This window comes from Rhea pennata, chromosome 5 (genome assembly GCF_028389875.1).
Source record: "Rhea pennata isolate bPtePen1 chromosome 5, bPtePen1.pri, whole genome shotgun sequence".
In the NCBI taxonomy this organism is placed as follows: domain Eukaryota; kingdom Metazoa; phylum Chordata; class Aves; order Rheiformes; family Rheidae; genus Rhea; species Rhea pennata.
Genome location: NC_084667.1, coordinates 10,129,516 through 10,151,804, shown reverse-complemented (window position 1 = coordinate 10,151,804; position 22,289 = coordinate 10,129,516). Strand labels below are relative to the sequence as shown.

The 22,289-nt window shown below is 33.0% G+C and overlaps 1 protein-coding gene across 1 annotated transcript in view; it reads right to left on the bottom strand.

Moving 5' to 3' along the window:
• Window positions 1–22,289, bottom strand: part of RYR3 (ryanodine receptor 3) — a 231,192-nt gene that overhangs the window by 150,235 nt on the left and 58,668 nt on the right. Inside the window, exons 9-16 of the mRNA XM_062578097.1 lie at window positions 19,163–19,237; window positions 18,064–18,220; window positions 12,666–12,839; window positions 10,096–10,217; window positions 5,913–6,081; window positions 4,891–5,026; window positions 3,230–3,325; window positions 2,424–2,542 (exon numbers count right to left, since the gene is read on the bottom strand). Of these exons, the coding sequence (XP_062434081.1) occupies window positions 2,424–2,542; window positions 3,230–3,325; window positions 4,891–5,026; window positions 5,913–6,081; window positions 10,096–10,217; window positions 12,666–12,839; window positions 18,064–18,220; window positions 19,163–19,237 (1,048 nt within the window). The remainder of the gene's footprint in view (window positions 1–2,423; window positions 2,543–3,229; window positions 3,326–4,890; window positions 5,027–5,912; window positions 6,082–10,095; window positions 10,218–12,665; window positions 12,840–18,063; window positions 18,221–19,162; window positions 19,238–22,289) is intronic.

The window sequence follows — 22,289 nt, the reverse complement described above, 5'->3', positions numbered from 1 at the left end:
CACAATACAGGGTTTGCAAAACGCCTTAAATAACCTTCCTTTGAGATCTTTTATTCTCATGTCTAATAGAAGAAAGGAAGGTTAGAGCAGCTGTATGGCAACACTTTACAATAGCTCTTTCATCAAATCCCATTACAAATTTGAAATATAAAGTTAAATTTGTTGAGAAATTTGCTGTGGCCCAAAGAATTTCCCAAGCGAAATTAAGTGGACGAGTCTCAGTTGCAATCCCCAGGCTGTTTATGAATCTTTTCTGAAATCATGATTTCAACGAAATAATCCATTTATATTTAAAGTGAAAAACATTTCAAAGAATTTATTGTAAAGCCAAAGTTTCAAAAAGATCTAATTCTAACATTTCAATTCTCTTTTTTTTAGTCACAGTCTGAAAAGTGAAAGAGTTTGTTATATATATATTCTCCCACAAATTACTGATTAGGGTATAGTTCTGAGCAAAAGATTTTGGAAGAGAGAACACAGTAGCATACTGTCTACTTCTGAGAGACAAGGCTTCTCCCTTTTTCAAAAATGGAATCCTTTTCCTGTCTTCACTTCCAACTGCTTCAATTTATATTTAATTCAAAAATATGTAAATAAATAAAGATTCTTTCCTTCTACATGGCATTATTTTGTCTATATGTTGAAATGTATATTCCCAGAGAAACTTACAAGGTGTGTTTGGTCTTTAACAGGCAAGCAGGGAGCAAAGAGCCTGAATGCTCTAAACTATTACAGACTCTCCCAAGACAAAGTACCATCTTCCCTCTGTTTATTACTATTGAAACTGTTGTCCAACTCAAGAAACAGTAGAACAGAACATTTATCTCAATCATTCCTATTCACTGTCCAGTGCATTAGCACAAACCCACACTCCACAGTAGCTAATGTATTGTGAACTCCACCATGTGAACTCAGCTCCCTCATTTTTCCTTTGACCACCCTCTGGAATACTACCTCTAGGACAGAGGTAATAACTTAAATAATTGCAGTAGAACTGACCAGTATTCAGTTCTCTTACTAATTCACTCATGAACATTAGTTCATGAGAATCAACAACTCAGTATTTACACAGAAACTTTCTGAATAATGTCTAAGCACACAGTGATCATACCTCTCACATAAGGCTTTCTGTTAAAAATAACCCAATATTTTTAAAGACAATTTTGGAATTGATCCTATTGTCAATGACATTATTGTCTTTAAAATACTACTGTTATTCCCTAAATCACAAGATAATTTCTAATCCGGCAGAAAACAAGATATTGTGTTTACAAATAAATTACTTCATTACTTACTGGTGCTAAGTCAAAGACATTACGGATGGAAAAGCACAAATCTGTTACCCAGCATCATTCTTCTCCTGCATACAATTTTTTCCTTTTCCACTTTAAGCTCTCATTATGTCTGCATAAAAAGATGTTCCAGCTGAAAGGTTCTCTCTTCAAGAGGCTTGCAGAACACAAACAATTTTCCTAGCAGCTAAATGTAGTAAGCTAAACTTACCACTTTAAGTTCATTTTTTTATTGTATCTACTTACATCAGTTCCTACTCCTTAATTATCCTTAAAAATACTTTTCTCCTTTTTCATATTGGTAGTTGGTTAGCTCTCTTTATATTCCTTCCTTGTAAAACAGTAATTTCCACTCACTAAGCATTTTTTATGTTCTTCCTCCAGTTTATCAGTGTCTTTCGAAATAAGATTCCAACGGAGGAAGGAAACTGACATCATTCATACACCACACTATCCCCTCCTGCATGTTCTGATGTCATCCTCACCGCAGCCAGAAGCTGCGTTCACTTCTTCTTCTGTCATAAGTTGAGACCTAGCTTAATGTGCCTTGCATATCGATGTCTAGCTTAATTTCCAACATTATTTCTAAGTCTCTTTGGGTGTAACTTTTTCAGTTTTCTTCCTTCTTTTTAAACCTGAGTTTTCAGATATTTTCATTTTTTCCTCATATTTCCATTTTACTTTGCTGTTTTCTGCTACTATCACTAAAGTCAGGAATTACCTCATAGGATTTAATTCTATCTGTGTAGAGATCAGTGGTAGTTCACTATTTCTGCATAACCCTAGAACAGGAGGGTGCAAGCTACTCTGTCCAGGTTTTGACAGTCAGCAAATAGAGTACTTCACTGTCTCAGCATCCAAAATGATAGGTATAACCATTCTGACGAGTTATTAATATTTCTTAACTTTCTATCTCCTTGTCATGCCTATTTTGCTGTATTTGAAACAGAAAAGCACTTACACATTACACATTAATTTTTTATCTCAACAAAGCAATTTTTCAGATATACTTCAGTGTTATTTTATTCCTTTAACGGTACTAGTACCATATCTTCCATGCAGAGAATACCATGGCTTTTTTTCATAAGTTACTGAAAGATTATCAATACACCTTTAGTTTTACAAACATACCTTGTAATTACGCCCATGTTTATCCAACAACGAGATAATAGATTTGATATGTTCTTCAGCTATTAAATTTAAAGCTTCTGGGCTTTCAATCAAGATGCAGTGCAACACTTCCAAAATACCTGTATGAAGATCACAGTAATAACATCATGAAATAATCTGCAGAACTGAACACAATCTAAAAGCTTAGTAAATAATACAGCATCTCAAGATCTACTGTCTTTTCTAATACTATCTATTAAAAGTCTCGAGCCTAAAAAGAGAACACTTGAGTATTGATATGACTATGATGTGAACTGCATTAGACTTAAATGCATTACGAAGCTGTTAATTTCTAATTTTTTTGATAACAGACACAATTTAAAAAGCATTTGCGAAGAAGGCAAGTTCTTCTTCAAGGAGAGAGATACAGTTTTTAGTAGGGAACACTGTGTGGTGTTGTGATCTTTTCCTGAACCTCTCATAGTGCAAAAAATGCCTTTATACATATTTGTAGTTTTGCCCATCACCTACTCCTGCGTTACTTGATAGTAATGGAAAAATATTGCTGATACTGTCTAACCCAATTAATTATTTTACTGAAGTCATTTGCAACAATGATTGGATGTGAAGTTGCACATACCAAATGTATGAAATCAAAAAAATGACAAGAAACAAATAGTTCTGAAGTAACTTATTTGATTAAAAAAATGCACAATATGTATTTTCTAATGAACATGTTTAAAGCTAAAGAGCTCTGACATGTATGATGTAACACAGTTAAGTATGATGTATTGATAGTTGGTTTACATTTATAAAGCGAGTCTTACCTGAGGAAGATTCTAATCTGTCCAATTTACTTATTAGCCAATCAAGGTTACTGGAGAACTGAGTACAATTGTTTCTGTTGCCACGAATGAGAGCAGCTGAAAAAAAAAAAGAGAAAGCGTACTTTTATAACACTAGATTTTTCAAATTACCAATGTTAATTATGTATATTTTAACATAATAACGAAATAAAAATAATATATCCTCTTGTCCATGAACCAAATAAATTTTATCTATTTATGAGATATCACTACACAGACTTCATTTGAACTGTGGAATCTCAAGAAACTAAAAAGGGAATCTGAAGGTTTTGTAATTGTTTTTTCAATTTCAAATTGTTTTTCCTTTTCCACTTTAAGCTCTCATTATGTTAATTGTTTTTTTGCCCAGCTCAGAGATCGTATTTGTTACCACATGTGAATGTCAACAACTGACGTAACTTCTAAATAGCATGCGCTTTTTGAAGTACCGGCTCAAGTGCAGGTGGGGTACTGCTCTTTAGCTCCATTTTCTGATTAAAATATGTTATAGAGTGGATAGCATTCAGCAGCACAGATAATGTTATTTGACTTCACAAAAAGTTCAGCAGCAGTCAAGTTTTTAAGTAATGTTGGATTTTTTTTCTTCCAGAAATTGCTACTGATCACAGAAAAATAGTGTATTGTATGCAATTGTCAAGAATTTTTATTATGAAGTATGTAACTGAATAATTGTTTATTACAACAGAACAGTGTGTTTAAGAACTACCTGCAGAAGAAAATCAGAACAACATGTGAAATGGCCTAAACAGCCCAAAAAAGGTTGTTTCTTCCTACTTTTCTTATATCGTAAGACTGAAGTAAAATGCAGGCAATCATATCATCACACTGTCTTAAGCAATGGGAGGATTTCAGCGGAAGCACCTCTGCTTCTGAGTTATATGACTAATCTCATGCTTGAAAGCCCACTTCTGGTTTATTTCATTCTTGACCTAAATTTTAACTTGCTTATTTTACTGTGGCTAAGGACTAACTTTCTTAGTAATGAAAGTAGAATGTATCTAAAACTCCATAAGCAGGTAAGGGTCTCCTTTATGAGGAATTACGCTATTTAGACATCAAACATCTAATTTACAGAAGTACATCAAATTTACAAATTTACAGCAGATACACATGCATCTACTACTTTTCCACAGAATTTTGACCCTACTGCAACACAGGAGGGATTCATTCTGCAGAGTCTAGCACTGAAATTGAAAATTTATTTTACTTTTTATTTAATTATTGTTATTAAGTCTAAGTGTCCATTGATAAATATGGATTTTGCAGATCTAAAAGTCCTGAATATTAATTTTAGGCTCCTCTTTATCTTCATTTATAGAGGCTTTTTTCACATTTTTCTGAATTTTTAAAATTGTAACTCAAGCCTACTTGCACACATTTTTTAAAAAGAGACATAAATGTGGCACGCTATATCAAAGTTCTTTTTATTTTTCTACTGTATCATTACTTTGTAAACTCTATTACCTATAATATATATCACTAAATATTTACAAGAAATTGTGTGATTAGCTTGATATAATGAATGACAAACAAGGTATTCTTCTGTGGCGGAGAAGCAGCAAGTAAAATACAAGGAATATATACCCTGATATTTCACTACAGGAGATTATTAGAGAACTTACCTAACAATTTGTAAAGGAGATTCAAAATTTCCTTCCATGCTGTACCATTTTCTTCTATTGCAATTCCTGCAAAGTGAGCTGCACTATTGTAGTCATTTAAGCGATCAATGCAATTCAAAACTAGAGCCAGCATTCCCTAAACACATATAACAGAGAGGAAAACCAACTGTGCATCAAAAGGCATTTGTTGTTCTTTCAGTATATTTCTATTGTATGCATTTACAAGGTTTATCATCTTAGATAAGGAACTACCATGCTTACCAGACTTGAATATGTATCTTTCTATATCAAAGTCATCCCTTTTAGAGAATGCTTCAATACTATTCCTTTCTTAGCTAAGTGTTATGGAATAAACAAATCTGTCAGGAAGACTTAGAATTTTTGTGAACAGAATCTTATTTACATAGTTTAAATTCATATACAAAGCAATTTCTGTTGATTAAAAATGGTACTGGAAGCCTGCAAGCAGTTTAAACATGTTTAAAAATACTGTAAAATATATTTTCTATGTATACAGAAGCATAATTATGTTTTCAGGGAGTAGCAGTCCTAGAATTATACAATATATATCCTTCTCAAAAACTAGCATTGGCCCAGGTTCTAGAGGTAAAAAGTTTCTGTTTCATACCCTGAGGGACAAGCAAGACATCAAAAATAAAATCTATCACTGATCCAGGTTTTATGGTCATTTGAGGCACCCAACTGTATAGTTTCAGAAAGAGAATTTTTTTTTTCTGGTCGTAATGGTATCTTTTAATAACAGCACTTACTTAAAGATGCTGAGAAGAAAAAAAATATTAAGACCACATTTTAGCAGAGAAAGCTTTTGGGCTGGGACAAATGTGAAAGTGAAAAATATGTAACAATTTATTATATGGCTTCACAATCTATTATATAAGTCAGCTATACATCTTTACACAGAAATTTTACATATGTCTTAAAAATAACATTTAGATTCCTCTCAGTGTTTGTTACATGATATACTTAAAATTAAAATAATGCAAAAAATCCTCTCTCTGTACCTCTTCTTTGAATAGATTTTGTCTGTTTTTGAGTGAACGAAGTTTGCTTTGCTTATCTTCATGTTCCAGTTCTTCTTCAGGAGGCTGGAAGTAAGTAATCAGGTCTTGCAGAGTCTGAACCATCTCCTCAATAGGCAGGGCAATGGGTGATAGTGTTCTATTATTTCCACTAAGGGAAAACAAAAACCAGAAAGAGTTGCAGCATTGTTTTCACAAAATAATTTACAGTAGTGCATAGCAGCCTCTTTTCTGATCAAAATTAAATTGGTTCTTGTCATATATATAACATAGGATACAAATAACTGATCTGAATTGCAAATCATCCAAATATCTACTGTTTGGGTGTCCAATACTTAGAGCTCCCTGGAGTAGAATCACAGTTCATCTTCTGCACTGACATAAAGAGAGAAAAAGAGAACAAAAAACTGAAGAAATGAGGAGAAAAAATGAAACAAAACAGTAAGTAGAACAATGAAATAGTGATACGATACAGTGAAGTCGTATCTTAAAGTAATTGATCCTGCTTAGATGCTTTAAATCTTATTGATAATATGATAATAATATACAGATGGTCTAAAATAGTAGCAGTTATTGAAGCTATACACTCCCAGCTTCTTAGACAAAGGATATAAAATAACATGTAATCCTAAACTGCTTCTGCATCAACTCTATATAGGAAATAACGAAGGGTATAATTTAAAAATACAATGCATTTCAAAGAACTTCAGGTCTTCATAAAACAGTAACATTTCTTTCCTGTTCAAGCATTTGTTCAAACTATCTTGGGTGACAATGTGATTTTTTAGGTTCTGAGTCACTATTTAGAGAGTATAATCTAGAAGGACCTGACTGATATCTCCTTCTCTGGAGATCTTCAAGGCCCGCCTGGATGCAACTCTGTCTAACATGCTCTAGGTGACCCTGTTTGAGCAGAAGGGTTGGACTAGATGATCTCCAGAGGTCTCTTCCAACCTTACTGATTCTGTGATTCTATGACAGAAGTGGCTCTGTTTTTAGGAAATACAAGAGAGTGGTGTGGTCTCTTGTGATACTGCATAAACAATGTTTTAAACAAATAAACATCTAAGGGGGTTCTGTGCAAGCAAATTCTTAAATATAAACTCATTTTTCTTTATAACCTATAATCTATTACCTCTCTAACAGAAAACTCTCTAAGTCAATGGTAATTCAAGTGAAAGAAATAGGCAGGCAGTAATAAAAGGACGACTGATCAATTATCATGATTAAAACTTTGCAAAATAATATATAAAAAGTCTTTTTAGAAGAGATGGTAAAGAAGAGAGAAAATATTAGTCTGAAACAACGCCTGTTGTCATTTTTTCCTCACTTAAATGTTAGTCATTGTCAGATTACACAAGCAGAAGATAATTTATGAAACAATGAGGCACATAAACCTCTACAGTTTAATAATTCTGCATTAATGTTGCCTTAAAATGTGAAATGAAATGCAGAAATTAAAACAGCTTTTCAGAAAGCCAAAACAGAAAGTCCTCATTGACTTTCTGTATAAGGCTTTCAGAAACTTGGGTCACTCCGAGATAGTAAAATCTGACATTGCTCTGTTCCATTTAAGATATATGAAGATCAACATGCGGAACAGCATTTGTCTCAAATGCTCTGATTTTTTTTTCCTTCCATTACCTCTATAGCCTCCTAGTAATATTAAACATACAGCCAGAGAAACCAATGAAATGTTTTGTGGCTGTTAATAAACATAGAACCAAACAACATAAAAACAAACAACAAAAAAACTAAACTAAAAGCCTCAATACCTGAACATTACCAAAATCTAGGAATATTCAGAAGAAACATTCATACTGAGATGAAAGATCTGAACACCTCCTTTCTAGAACACTTGTGTTGTCTAGTTGCCTCTTTGCATTGCTCCTCTACTCTTTCACTAGACTGAAGCGACTTGCATTGCAGACTCTTGATTTCATTATATATTCTTACAGATTTATCTCATCAATTATAAATGAACATATATAGTCTTTTACCCTAAACATCCTTAGATTTTAAAAAAAAAGATAAGATATAGAAGAGGCCTCATGAACGAAACATCTTGCTGTCTGTTAAAGAATATTTTCTTGTAAGTTTAGTAATGCAAGACAAATGTCATGACTAATTTAAGAATAAGAGGGGGAAAATACAAAAATACAACTATATACATAAGACAATTTTCATGACACTTTCCTTCACTTCCTGAATTCTAATGCCTTTATCAGAATAGTCAGTTTAGACATATTTTTATTTACAGTCTCAAATTTATTGGGTAACTAAAGTCTGATCAAGTTAATCTAAATTGGTAAGTGACAGAAAAGCTGCAAACAACTTGACAAGTCAGATGATATACAGCCATTGAACAAATCTTTTTTAGCCCAATATATACCTTCAAGGGAACTGAAAAAAACTTAAGCTGAAGTTAGTGTGATAACAAAGTGAAAGCAAGGCCAATTTCAGTTCAGAAACATCTTTTTTTATATATAAATAATATTGTTTATATACAGGCTTGAATCCCCAAAAGCCTGCCAAAAACACCAAGATCTCCCTAAAACTGGAGATAAAGTTTGATAAACATGGTATGTTTTCTTACTGAATTTGCCATTTGTTCATTAAAATTCAAGATCTCCTGAGGCAGATAACGGCTCTGTGATCAGCAATACAGATTTTGATAGACTGTCTTAAATGATATCATGTCCAGCATGTTTGTTTTGCTATCAGCTACAATTGAATTTTTCTGTGTAAAGGAAAGTATTATGTTACTTCATATGTGTGGCAAGGTCATTTGGCAACTACTTACTAATTACAGCTCCGTATATGATCTTTTTGATGAATCAAGACTATGACAGAGTAAGTCTGGTGTCTTACTAAGTTCCCTGACTTTCTAATTTTCTTTGTAGTAATGAATCCATGCCTAGGGTATTCATATACTGCATATTTCATAATGTCCTGCTGTGAAAAGGTTTTGGTCTTTTGACCTGTAGAAATAGTTGTGACTGTTTCCAAATTAGTTTTGGAATTTTATTACACAGTTAATGGAACAGCCCAGCCTCAGATCATTCTTACTAAGGTAAAATTACTAACATCATCGCCCTCCAGTACAGCAAAGATTTCGGAAAACACAATTCAGAAGGTAATTCTATCGATTTTATTCCAAAATTTTAGAATTGCATCCTAAGCTATTCCTTAAAATCAGATATAGCTATTGTCTCTCTGCTGTGATGCTGTGACTTCAAATATTCTTAAATCCATTTCACTGCAGTAAACATGTTAGTTTAAACATGAGATTTAGGAATGCTCACAATTAGTTGAGTTAAAGAAAGTAAGTTGTTCCTTGTACCTTCTTAGCTGCTGGTTAGCCTTCTGCCCTGAATTTCTGTTACTTCATATAATCCATCACACTGCATAGGGTTCACCAGAAAGAACTGCCCCTCCTCTGGACTTTAGATCTTCTAGCAATGATTAGAAGGGTGGCAGACAAGAAACCAGAAGGTTTAACAGCATGAGTGCTTAAAAAGGTACAAGTAAACCTTTGCAGCCAAGATTCTGAAGGCAGTAAGTTGGTACTGTTCTGTTAGACATGAAGAGGTATCTATTTTGTACCTTCTTTTGTCCTTTATTTGCATGGGTTTGGTATTGCTATGGATTCCTACCCTATTTTTGGTCTGAATATTAAGAATCTAATTTCCTTTCAGTTACAGGTTTGACAAATCTAACTAGAGTTGGCTACAACCTTTGATCTACTAAATAAAAATAGAAAAATTAGGAAAATTTAATATTCTCAAGCTCTAGCCATTATGGAATGAAACCACCTCCTTACCAATGGAGTTACACTGGGATCATTTAACATATCTTCTTCAAAGAAATCAGGAACTGGATTAGGATTCAGTTTGCTTCTGGCTTCCACGTATTGGTTTTCATTTAAAGAGTCAAAAATAAGCTGAGTTCTACCTATTTAGTGGCATTACTCTTTTCTATACATCAATATGACAAATTTAGATCAATTAAAATATAATGCTAATAGTTTCTGATTACAAATATCTCAAAGTTGGAAGGCTTTTTTGATTTTGTTTTTGTTTTTTTAGAAGAGAAATTCCTATCATTTCAGAATACTTTGGAAAAAAAATGTAAAAATGACTGGAAATAAATTGGTAACAACTACCTTATAAATTGGCTGAATAAGCTTGTAGTATTGCGAATGATTCGAGCAGCCTGGGATTCCTCATGCTGGCATCTTTGTAAGGTTAGACCATCATCCATATGGCCTTCTTGGTGTAGTATAACCTATTGAAAGTCAATAATAGGTATTATTTAAAAGCCTTTGTGCTTTTAAATTTCTGTAATTCTTATTTCAACATTGTTCTGTAAACAATTAATAATTACATATTTACCAGGCTATTACCTGATATTCACTTTATCTAAATACTTACTAATTAATCATTTTTATTAATTACAAAGTGCTCATTCTCACATAAAAGGTATTTAGAGAAGACACTTTAATGTAACTCTTGTTCTCCAGTAACTTGTTAAATGTATGTGCTTATCAAACATTTTCCATTTGAAACTAAAAATATAATTTTCTTAAATTCTGTCTGTAAGGGAAAGGTCTTCACCACGTATGCCTCACTTACTAAAAGATTCATCCACAAGAAGGCGACTTACAGAAAAATCAAGCTGGATTGACAAAAATCTTCATAAAAATTACACAACTATAGAAGCAACAATAATTGCTACTAACTTCTGATTTACATACCTATTCTCTCCACATTATTTATATTTTTACGAGAATCAGATAAGATCTCTGAAACACTGTAGGAACTTCAAGAAGTAACAGAATTCCATCAGTGGTTTTTAATGTTTTTCTTGAAGTAAATACTCAGCTTCAGTATAATTTTTCAATATGCCATAAAAATAAGTTTAGATTACTTTGAGTCATTAAAATTCAACAGCACTCTTACAAGAATAAAGTGATTCATAATGCTCTTTTTTCTAAAATATAACTATTGAATTTTCCACTGAAAATTTTGTTTTTCTGTATTTCCTACTATACTTCGGCTCTAAAATACTGAAAGGCAACACTTCCTTTTTCCAAATTTTCTCCCTGGTCTCAGGGACCTGGAACTGCTGAAAGCAGGTCTAATTAGCAAAGACTAAGACAAAGGTGGCACTAAGTAGCCTGGCCTTTTCTGGGTCCTTTGTCACCACGCTCCCTGCCCCATTCAGCAGCAGACCCACATTAACCCTAGTCTTTTGCTCCTGCTTTATCAGAAAGAGCCTTTTGTGCTGTCTTTTGCACCAGCTCCAGATAGGCTTTGACTTTCCTAATCCCATTCCTGCACCCTGGGACAAGCGTCCCTGTATTTCTCCTGGGTCACCTGTCCTTCCTTCCACCTCTTGTATGCCTTTTTATAACGGAGTTGTGTCAGGAACTCCTCCTTCATCCACACAGGCCTTTTGCTGCCTTTGATTTCCTAGTCAGCTGGGATGAACCATGTGTTTCGCTAATTTTGTATTAGTAGAAATAGGAGAAGGCTTCCCAAACACCCCTAACAATATACGTTTATCAACTGATTCTTTCTCCTCTCTCCTAACACTACCACCTTTACAGTTATTAAAAAGAACAAACTGCTCAACAACAACAAAAAAGCCTAACAGCAAAACTAAAGATTGTTAAAATTGAAGCTTTTTTCTATCCTTTCCTTTTTAAGTATTTAACTGATTAATGTTTCATCAGTAAATACAAGCTTCATTAACCTCTTCTCTCCTGGACCAGAGACAATCCATTCTTATCAACACAAATAGCATGTTGCCAAGGATGAGAAACATTAGACATTTATAGACATTTATTCGATTTTCAGCTCTAGATGTAACAGAAGGCAATTCTCTAGCGCAGAAAAGGAACAAAATAAAAGTAAAAAATCTTCACTTAGTTCTTTCTGAAAAATCTTAACCAGGAAATACAATTGCCTAAAATGTTTTTTCCAATGGCTGTAAATAGAGACTTAAGTTATAAAAAATAGAATTTTTGTGTGCCTATGTTTCATTTAGGTAAGATTTAAAGTACTTTTGATTGTGGTAAGTTACACTAGGAAAATGAATTTTCCATGAAAATTGCAAGATGTTTAATTTTTTTCAGACTGACTTCACTTTGTACTACAATGTATTTTTCCAGTACTTTTCCTAACTGAGGCTAATTTTAAACTACAGGGCCCTGATACCACCGCACAGTTGCACTGAAGGCAGGAAGTTGTTACTTAAGAAATAGCCCTAGAAAGAGCTCAAGTCTCTCGAGGGATATTAATGCAGGAAATGGAAATTAAATTTGTTCAATATATTCAATAAAAATTTCTAAATCTCCAGTGAACGTACAATGATTTACAAGCTTAAGTCCTTAAGCAGATAAAGTAGATTTCAGAAAAAGGAATCTGATCATCTAAATGATGAATTTCAGTTTTTTACTGAAGTGCACGAAATAAAAATGAGTCTGAAGTAAACATTTCTTTTAGCAAGAAAAATAGTTAAGTACATTTCTTACTGGCAGGTTTTTCTTCGGTTATGTAATTAGGAACACTTTTAAAAAGTCAAAGAATCACACCATTTTCAATAAAACAGCATGAATCAATTAAATAAACAACTGCTACATTAGCAAGATGGCAGAAATCAGGACAGACTAAAATTGTTCTGCAACTAATGCTTATTCAGCAAGTAATTTTAAAAAATATAAAAACGTACCTTTCTTTTCAAGAGACCTAAACGTGCTGATTTAGCATCTTGTGCTTTGTAAGTCAACCACAAGGCACTGGCCACATGTTGAACAAAGCAAACTGAATCACCGTACTTTATTTCTGGGACTCCCATTCCATCAATGTCACGTTTAAGAGCAGAATCCTGCTTTTCTTTTAACTCCTAGGAACATAAAATAAAAGTTTGGATTTAATCTCTGTACTGAAAAAGCATAAACAACTGAATTCTACTGAACAGTAACATTTATATTATCAATGTTGTTAAGATACAGCTAAAAGTTCATTTCACATAAATCCTCATTTTCTCTTATCAAATTGATAATTGATTGTAACCGAATAAAAAATCATTTCACATTGGAAGTAACAGCATTTTCACTGCAAGAAACAAGAAAAAACAATTTAAAATTATTAGCCCATGAAGATGTAAAAAAAAAAGAACAGTAACATTTAAACTAACATAAAATTACTGATTTAATCAAGGTCCCAATTTAGTAGAGTCTACTACAATTTTCAAACTTTTAGTTTAAAAACAAAAACACGAACAGAAACACATGTTTAAGTTCAGTTAAAATATTTTTATGCTAGAGAATTTTATACCTGTAACTTGCATATTCAGATAAAAGTGCATCTGCATTTCAAAAACTAGCAAGTAAGAAAATATTAATTTTCACAGCAAACACAGTAAAATTTTGTAAGCCCAAGTCCATTACTGAATCCCATTATTCTCCATTCACAATCAGATGATTTTACAACTCCAGCACAGAAGCAAGAACCATGTGTGCATGCATGTGTTTATGTGTGTACAATCAAACAAAAAAAGCTAAGGAAATAAAATAATTGGAAGATATCATTTTTCTCTGATTCGAAACGCCCTGATGTACTTAACTGTAAGTGATAATATGTGACTAAGTAAACAAAATCTGTCAAACCCTGAGACACAGTTCAAGTTATCGTACTCGTAACAGGCTTCTTATTTTATTATTGTTTAGTGAATACTCAATATTATCTGTGTAGTAAGTTTTATCCTAACTCTTTTATGCACTTTCATTTAAAGGGAACTTAGCTGCCACATTTCAGTAAGAATTTTAGTCTAAAAAGATAGCACAGTAAGACCGAGACAAAGTGTAATGAAATTGCAATACTTTCCTTGGGGATACCATTACAGTACCAAGGCTCTCGGGAAATCATGCCACATCTTATTTAAATAGATCATGTATAGGTAAAGATGAACTCTTTCAACACATTTATGGTGAGTCCATTAAGAAATGAAGAACACAGTAAACAGCATAAATTCACTAACTCTTAATAATTAATCATTTGGCTTTTACGTAGCACATTGAAGATGTAAAGCATTTTTCTTAATTATTGTATCTGTATCATGAAGCAAGCATTAATGAAAATGTCAATGAAAGAAGTTATAATGTGGTAACAAGCTACACTAATTAAGCTACTGTTTGAATAAAATAAAGTTATACCGGTCCTATTCGACAATATTAAACATGCAAAAAGATATTCAAAATTTCAGAAATGAAGCTACAGAATTAATTTCGTGAGTTGAAAGGCTGTTCTCACTTTAAGCAATACAGCATAAATTGCTCTCCGTGATGTTTTGCTCTTTGTGCTCTGTCCAGTTTCTCTAGGATTTCAGCCAAGTCATTTGATAGCAGTGTAAGAGAGGGAGTATTTTCTAATAGCTGAAAAGTGTAGTCACATAAAGACTATTTGGGGGGGGGGTGTAAAAAAGAAAAAGAAAAAAAAAACTTTTACCAAAATATTTGTACATATCTTAGTGGGAAAAAATCCAAGGATTTTCTCCTTCAAAACTCCCTCTTCACAGCCTATGCTCAGTTTAACTCTCTCTGGTCAGGAATGAATCAAGCTGAAGAAAATTGATGACATCAGGTTTCTGGAAGAGGGCGAGGGAAAAAAATAAGAAATGTATCGAGACAGAAAAGAAAAGAAGTGAATGAGGGGAAGCAGGAGGGAAGAAGACTGAAAGAACCAGCAAGGCTAACAGAAGAGATATGTAACTTTTACAAGATATTAAATATACTAGAAGAATGGTAGGATTTACAAAACTGAAAGAATTCCTACATGACAGTAGAAGGATAAAGAATGGCAGTGTGAACTGGACAAAGAAATAAAAGCAATTGTCTTACAACGATTTTTTAACAGTCTTCCTGTAAAACATAGTAGGGAAAAAGTTCCTAATACTTTAATCGTTTGTTTATCTATCCCTAAAAATAGTTAGGCAATCCGACGGCCTAATGAACCCTTTCTAAGGCTGATTGATGCGGGGCTATCTAAATTATGCTTTCTGGTGTTGCATACTGTTATATTAAAAATAATACCATAGGCTACATGAATGTAACACACCATAAAAAGTCTGCAAATATAAGTACAGAGGATTGATACATTCAGGTTAGAATGTTAGTATTTACTCTTTTGTACACTTTCATTCCTACGTATCAGTGTGCAAGAAAAAAAATCCCTTAAATTTACCTTCTGCTTTCTCTTCTCATATAAAATAAACAGAAAGGATATTTTGATACTGCATCTGAAATGCAGCGCTTACTTGGCAATGACAATTGTTAAATATGAACTTATGAATAAGTACTTGAACATGTGTCAACTATTGTATGTAAAGGACTCTATAACACCAATCATCTTATTCCAAAAATATTATTAAAATATCATAGCCAAAAATAATTATTAAACTTTATGATTACTACTAAACTATTACAGCATCCTAATGCCATCTTGAGTCCCTAAGATAGCTACATGCTGGCAGTAATATTAAAATGATATCAAATCCTACTGCATGAGTCATCTGTGACTTTTGAATGTGTTAGAATGTTATTTACTCAGACTACACTAATAATTTCTTCATTGTCAGCTGTATATACCATCAAGGAAATAAAATACGAAATCTCAAATACTAACTCTTGACTACAACAATTTTTAAAGAAATAAATTTTTTTACTATGCTTTTGTTCTTCACTTAATTTATTCTCCAAAAATTTTTAAGTAGCCTCAGGGTTCTGCTCAGTGAAGTATACTGAGCCAAGTACTGTGCTGGAATGAGAACAGCCCATTTCAAAACAGGATTCCATCTGCTGTAGGGAAACTGCTGTCTCTGGTCACAAGACATTACAGAACTGTTGCCTTAAAATATAAAGGTTGACATTTTAAAACTTGTCAAAAGTGGGCACCATATTAAACCTAGACATTTGAGGGTTTTCCAAAGAATTCTGGTGCATGAAATATTAGTTTTCAGTAGTCTGCAGCAGACAAAGAAATATTGCTGTTTTTATTCAAAGCAACACCATAAAATACAGTGTTTTCTCAATGTACCTTACACATATTCACTCACTTTTTAAAAAGCTCCTATTCTGTTCTGATAAGGACATATTAAGAAGAATCATAATTTGAATTTATACTTTAAAATATAATATAATCCAAATTCTAGTATTATTGTATAAAAGCAAACAAAAAAGTGAGGATAAAATACATTACAAATGTGACTGCAGGTTCTGAAAAACAAGGAACAGAGAAGAATGCTGAAGTGGTATGTAAAAATACTGAAGATGAAGGTATGGGTTCCAGTAAGAGGGTCTCTATAACAACTGCTGGAAAAATAAGACTTTAAGCCATATGTTACAAGCTCCTTGGCAAGCCTGGGGAATTTGGTGTCCTCCACACAGCTCTGCCTACTGACAAAAAGTATCTATTTTCTCACAAAACCCTGCTTTGCTAGCTTCCAAACTGGGAAGACTAGCTCAATGAAAACATGTTTTATTTCCTTTTGGGTACTCCGCAGCAATATATATTCTGAGCAAGTTGGTCTACATTCAGTGTTGACCCTGCTTTGAGCAGAATTTTTGACTAGATGACCACCCAGGTCCGTTCCAACTTGAATTATTCTGTAATTCTGAATTGGAGGATTGCTGTAAACAGTTCAGGTACCGCAGAATCCCATGTTTAACGATCAGCACACAACTGGAGATGAAGCACATTGGTATTAGACAGTTATCTTGAAATTTCCCTTAATTCTTGCCAGATTAAGTTAAAAGTAAGCAAAATATTTCTTGATTGAGGAAAAGGTACAAGACACACAGTTACAAAGACATACCTACAGAAATTACAAGCTAATCCTACTTACATATATGTAGCTTAACTATTACGTCTACTTTCTCCCCCCCCCTCAAGCTCTATATAATCAGTGATATTTTTTCAGGTTGGCCTTAAGAATTCATACCTTCTTACACCCAGATCAACTGCTGGGTTTATTTTTCACCTTCAAAGCCTCATCCTTCTCTTTTCAGGAAGAGATTTAACCCAGATATTCAGGAGGTTATCACTGCTTATTCCCTTCAGCTTTGGAAACAATTATGCTCTAGCTATGGCCCAGTGCAGCTCTTACCCACCCAGAGAGTAAACTATTATTCTTATTCTTGGCTTAACTAAAAGCAAATTTATTACCTATTGTGAGATAAAATACTCTTTACCATACAGCAGAGTACAAATCTTACAAATCATACTAATAAAATAAACATAGTTATTTTACCCTGATAAAAAGGAGTATTTATTATGGTAACAAAAGTCTAGCCTCTGTCAAGACTCTAGATGCTAGATTTTATCCAGTATATATCAAACCTTCGAAATTCTCTTTCATCACCCTTCGTGACCATACAGCATTCAAAATTACATGCAGCATTTAATATCTCATATCTAATCAAGAACTCTCTTGTGGCAGCTATACCTACTAGAAGTAACATCATGAAACCATGCACAAATTTTTCATTGCCTTTGGTGCCAAAAGTTATTCCTTCCGCCTACCTACACATGCATTCTTCATCCCCTCTCATCTGTACTGTTTTTTTCAGTTAGAAATGATGAAGTATCATGCAATTAGCAGCTCATTAAAGCACCAAGTTTGACAACATGCTTTAGAAATCACTGACTACACAACTGCATTGAAATATTTTGCTTATAATTCCTCTATCAGCACACTGCATAAAGAATAAGGGCAGAATTTTGCCCAATTAATTGAATTCAATGATGGAACTGTAGTGAATGACTTTCTAATGACATTTTGTCCAATTAAAATGATTCTACAACAATATTACTCTTGTATTAGTTTTCAATCTTGTTTTTTAATGTGTTAATAGGTTGCTGTAGAACTCATCTTTTTCCCATCTCTTCAATAAAATCTTCATTACTCTCGATTCAAGCTATTTATCCTTGCATTTAAATATACTATCCCTGTCAATCACTTTCTATAGTTTATAGAGTAAACTTTAAATAATTTATAGAGTAGTTGAACAACTCAGGTCTAGCACTCGAGTGTTCCATAGTTAAGACAAATTTGCATTAATGTCATTTACCTTTGATGCTCTGAAACAAAAGGCAGTAGAGGTTGTGTCCGACTTTTGTCTTTCTAACATTACAAGTCCTTCATCTTCATTTAGAGCCAAATATTCTCCTGTTGTAATGTGTCGAAGACGAAAAGGCTGTCCCCATCTGATGTTACTTCCACTCCAACTAAACATATTTGACAACAAAAATTTATGAATACAAAACTAGTATTTCTACTCTACACTTTACAGTATGTTCAGAAAATTTAAAAGAACACTCTACATGTTTTTGATTTCAATATTTGCATCAGCACAATTCCAAAACTGACAGTAATGACTGGGAGGAAATCTTAGGAAGGAGTAATATGTTTAAGTTTCTTGTTTCTATAATCTTTCCCTGTTTTATTGGGATGTTAAAAATGATGGCTATAGAAAAAACCCCAACTTTAAATGTGTTCTGAAAAACACTACAGTGTAAATTAACTACTGTAATTCAGTTGACTGCCTAAACAAACAAATCAAACATAAAGTGATGACTTGATATTCCAGAGAATATCTTAATTTTAAAGGGGATTAAATCTGCTTAAGTTATGAGGATATTTCATTTACAATCATAAATATACCAGGAGTTTAACAAAGACACAGTTCAGAAGGCTCCCAAAGTTAAAAGACAAATTAGGTGCTCATACCGTGTACACTGAAGCTGCATTTGCAACAAGTAACAGCTAACTAGTTACCTCAGAGAGAGATCAGCTCTAAGAGGTAGACGTGCATGAGGAATATAACTGTTCCACTTTCCAACCTGTGCCTCCTAAATTCTAAGTGAAAACCAATAAAGTTTTACTTTTTGCCAGAAGCAAGGTCTCAAGCTGAAGTTTCTCATAAGCAACATTGCTTTTGACATGTCACAGGCAAAACAGTATCTTAAAATATTGGAACTCCTCACATCATTATATATAATGGTAGATTATTTTTTATTATTAACAATAATAACAACATAATAACAAATAACAAACAGGCTAACATATATATCATATAGCAGTACAAAAATATTCAATCATGTTCTCTGTCAGTATCAATCCAATTACTGTTAATGCTATTAACAACAAAGTTCAAAAAATGTCAGTACCTTATTCGAAGGGGTTCTACTCTCCACAAAGATCTTGCTCTAACACCAGCTCCTCCTGTTTCATAAAGTACTTTCCTACAGATAAATTCAGAAGATCATCATCTTGTGTTTATTTATACTACCTGGTTTTTTTGACTTAACTCTCTGTACATCGTTTAGGACTCAATTCTTCTCCTTAGTGAAAAAGATGGAGATGAAAGGAAAGAAGATTCCTACTCAACAATGAAAGCACTCTACACAACCTGAATGTCCCAGATATGTTAGGAACTGCAGGTCTTTATGACCTACAAAGCTACTGTCTCTCAGGACTTGATAAAATACTTTGTCTTCCAAAATGGCTGAGCAACTTTTGCTGTTACTTAATCAATTGTAAAACACGTAATTCATACACTGATTAATATGAATACTAATGCTTTTAAGTACATTACAAACAATATTAAAATAATTACACAGGACTGTATGCATTAATATTTGTATGAATACTCTATTAGAGATTTAAGTTTTAGAATTACTTCTAACATCTATTATCAATATTATTTTATTCTAGAAGAAAACAAACATTTTGAATAATAACCCTTACCAAATAAATACAGCAAATACAAACATATACATTAATTTTAGGAAATTCAGAAACAGGAAGTGAAGGGATTCAGTTGTTACTGTAATCTAATTCTAATTAAATGATTCTGGGGGACATTAGTGACACATTTTAACACTGAAACTATTATTCTACTCAACAATCAAATGCAGACTGTCAAAAATATTATATTCTGTAACAGAAAAACTTTAGAAAATACTAAACTCTCAGTCAAATACTTTATTTAATTATAACAACAGATGTGGAAGTTTGATATATGCTTACCTATTCTAATGTATTTTAAAAATCCCTTACCTATAGAAATGACATTTAATTTGGTGGAACCCATTTTATGCAATATGATAAAGGGACTGAATGGAAACAACTTGGAAAATAATTTGTTTTCATATTATTTTTTCCCTGAGAATTTCACTGTTAATGTTGCAAAACACATTTAAGCACACTTCATACATCTCTAGTATTCTTTTTATTGGTTCACACGAGTGAATTCTTCAGTCTGAAATGACTTATAGATTTACACCAGATAAAGTATTGATTGCTTTGAAAATAAAAAGGAAAAAATAATTCAAAAAGTCTTTGAAAATGTTTCTGAGTGAAGTCTCATCACAAGAGACTTCTGCTGAGCCTTCCCTAATTATGATTTCTGACATTTTTCAGAAGAACTGACAAAATACAATGAAATTTCGCAGTAATATGATTTCTAGTCTTGAAAGAATTACTCATGACAACGTCTGGAAAGGATCTAAAGCCAGCATTGTGTACTTTTTAAGCTATCTGCAAGACTACTGTTTTCAGAAAACTTTTTAAAATGGATTCCACCAGACCTTGCTTTACAATTGCAATTAGCAAGCTGTCCTCCATATTGTATAATGTAATGGCTTATCCTAATACCAATATACAATAAATTGAAATGTTCTATTACTGGTGGCAAATGCTCAGTGGAAGCTCTAGCTGAATAGAAATTATGGTGTCCTGCTCAACTACAGCAAACTAGTATTAGGAGATCTTGGATCTATATTTGATCAATCCTCACTTCCTGGATTAAAGAAATTATTTTTGTGTTACGTCTATTTCTTCATTTGAAAATGTACATGGTGATATATTTGTGTATGGTGAGTGTTGTTTAAAACTGAGTTCTTCTAAGGAGACACGTATAACTAATTCATATTCTTCATAATTATACATTGCAGTACATTCCTACATACTTTAAGCAAGAGAGAAAGGTTCATACGTATAAGCAAAATCATTCTAGATGCAAAACAAATCTGATTCACATTTCTTGTCTGAGCATGTACTTCCTCACTTGAAATGAAGTCAACTACTCAGTGCGTTCACTTTTATCCCATTAAAATACCATACCTTTCACTGAATCCTTCAGGTACACCGGATTACCTAAGATAACCCTGAATCTGGCGCTCACTGAACATTAACACTGATCAAGTCTGAATTAAAGAGAGAATCTATTTCACTTTCTCTTGGTAAATTTATGGCAAAATCAGAACCGGCATATGTCTTCAATCATTAATTACCGCACAGAGGCTAGAAAGATCCACACAGTAACTTCAGACGAGAACAGTTAGGGTGGTAATTGGTCTGGTATTTGGCTTCTTGAGCAACACCAATTGATAGGGAAATAAGCTAAATATTAACATGAAGGAAACAGGAGCATGGTGAAGTATACGTATTCAGTATCTTTGTACGAAGATGGATTTGTAGATCAACATTCATACATTATTCAGAAGTCGTGTTTAAAAGTGCATAGGAAATTTCAAAAATTTCAAAATTACAGTGCACCACAAGGGTAGGAACAGATATTCCTCATAGAAAAGACAGTAGCAGTTCCTACACTTGCCTTCCATAATATTGTTTCTGACACTCTAGAATCAAAATACAAGACAACAGAAAAACTAGCAATCATTTCTCATCTCCAAACTCAGTGAATACACAGTAACTGTCTGCAGTAATTCTTTTCTCTTCTTCATTTTCAGCTAGATCCTCTTTGGTCCCATCCACTTTATTGATATTATTTTTGGCAGACTCTAATGACCTCTTCCTAGTCAAGCTCAGAACTAATAATCCATTTCCATTCTCCTTGACCTCCTTCATTTCTTCTTGATGAATTCAGTCATGCCTTCATGGAAGCCTGAATTTGGCCACCATAACCTATTACCTCTCTGTTCACCTATTATACTTCTTAAATTCCTGTACTACTTAAATTCTCCACCTCTTTTTCAGCTTTTTCTAAATGTAGCATTGTACTATCCGTAGTGACCTGTTTCTATGCTGATAATTTTATTTGTTGACTAGAATTTTTTAATGCTGCTTTTTTTTTAGTTTTCCATGTTTTTAAGTATTATCAAAATATTAAATGTTAAATTCTAATCAATCATTGTATATAATAAGTGTGATACAAATATGATTTAGTCTACCTAAATACAATTTAATTATCTTAATATAGTAATCAAATTTGAGAGAGCAAGAACATGCAAAAAGCTGCAAAATATATAAAACAAAATACAAAAGACATTT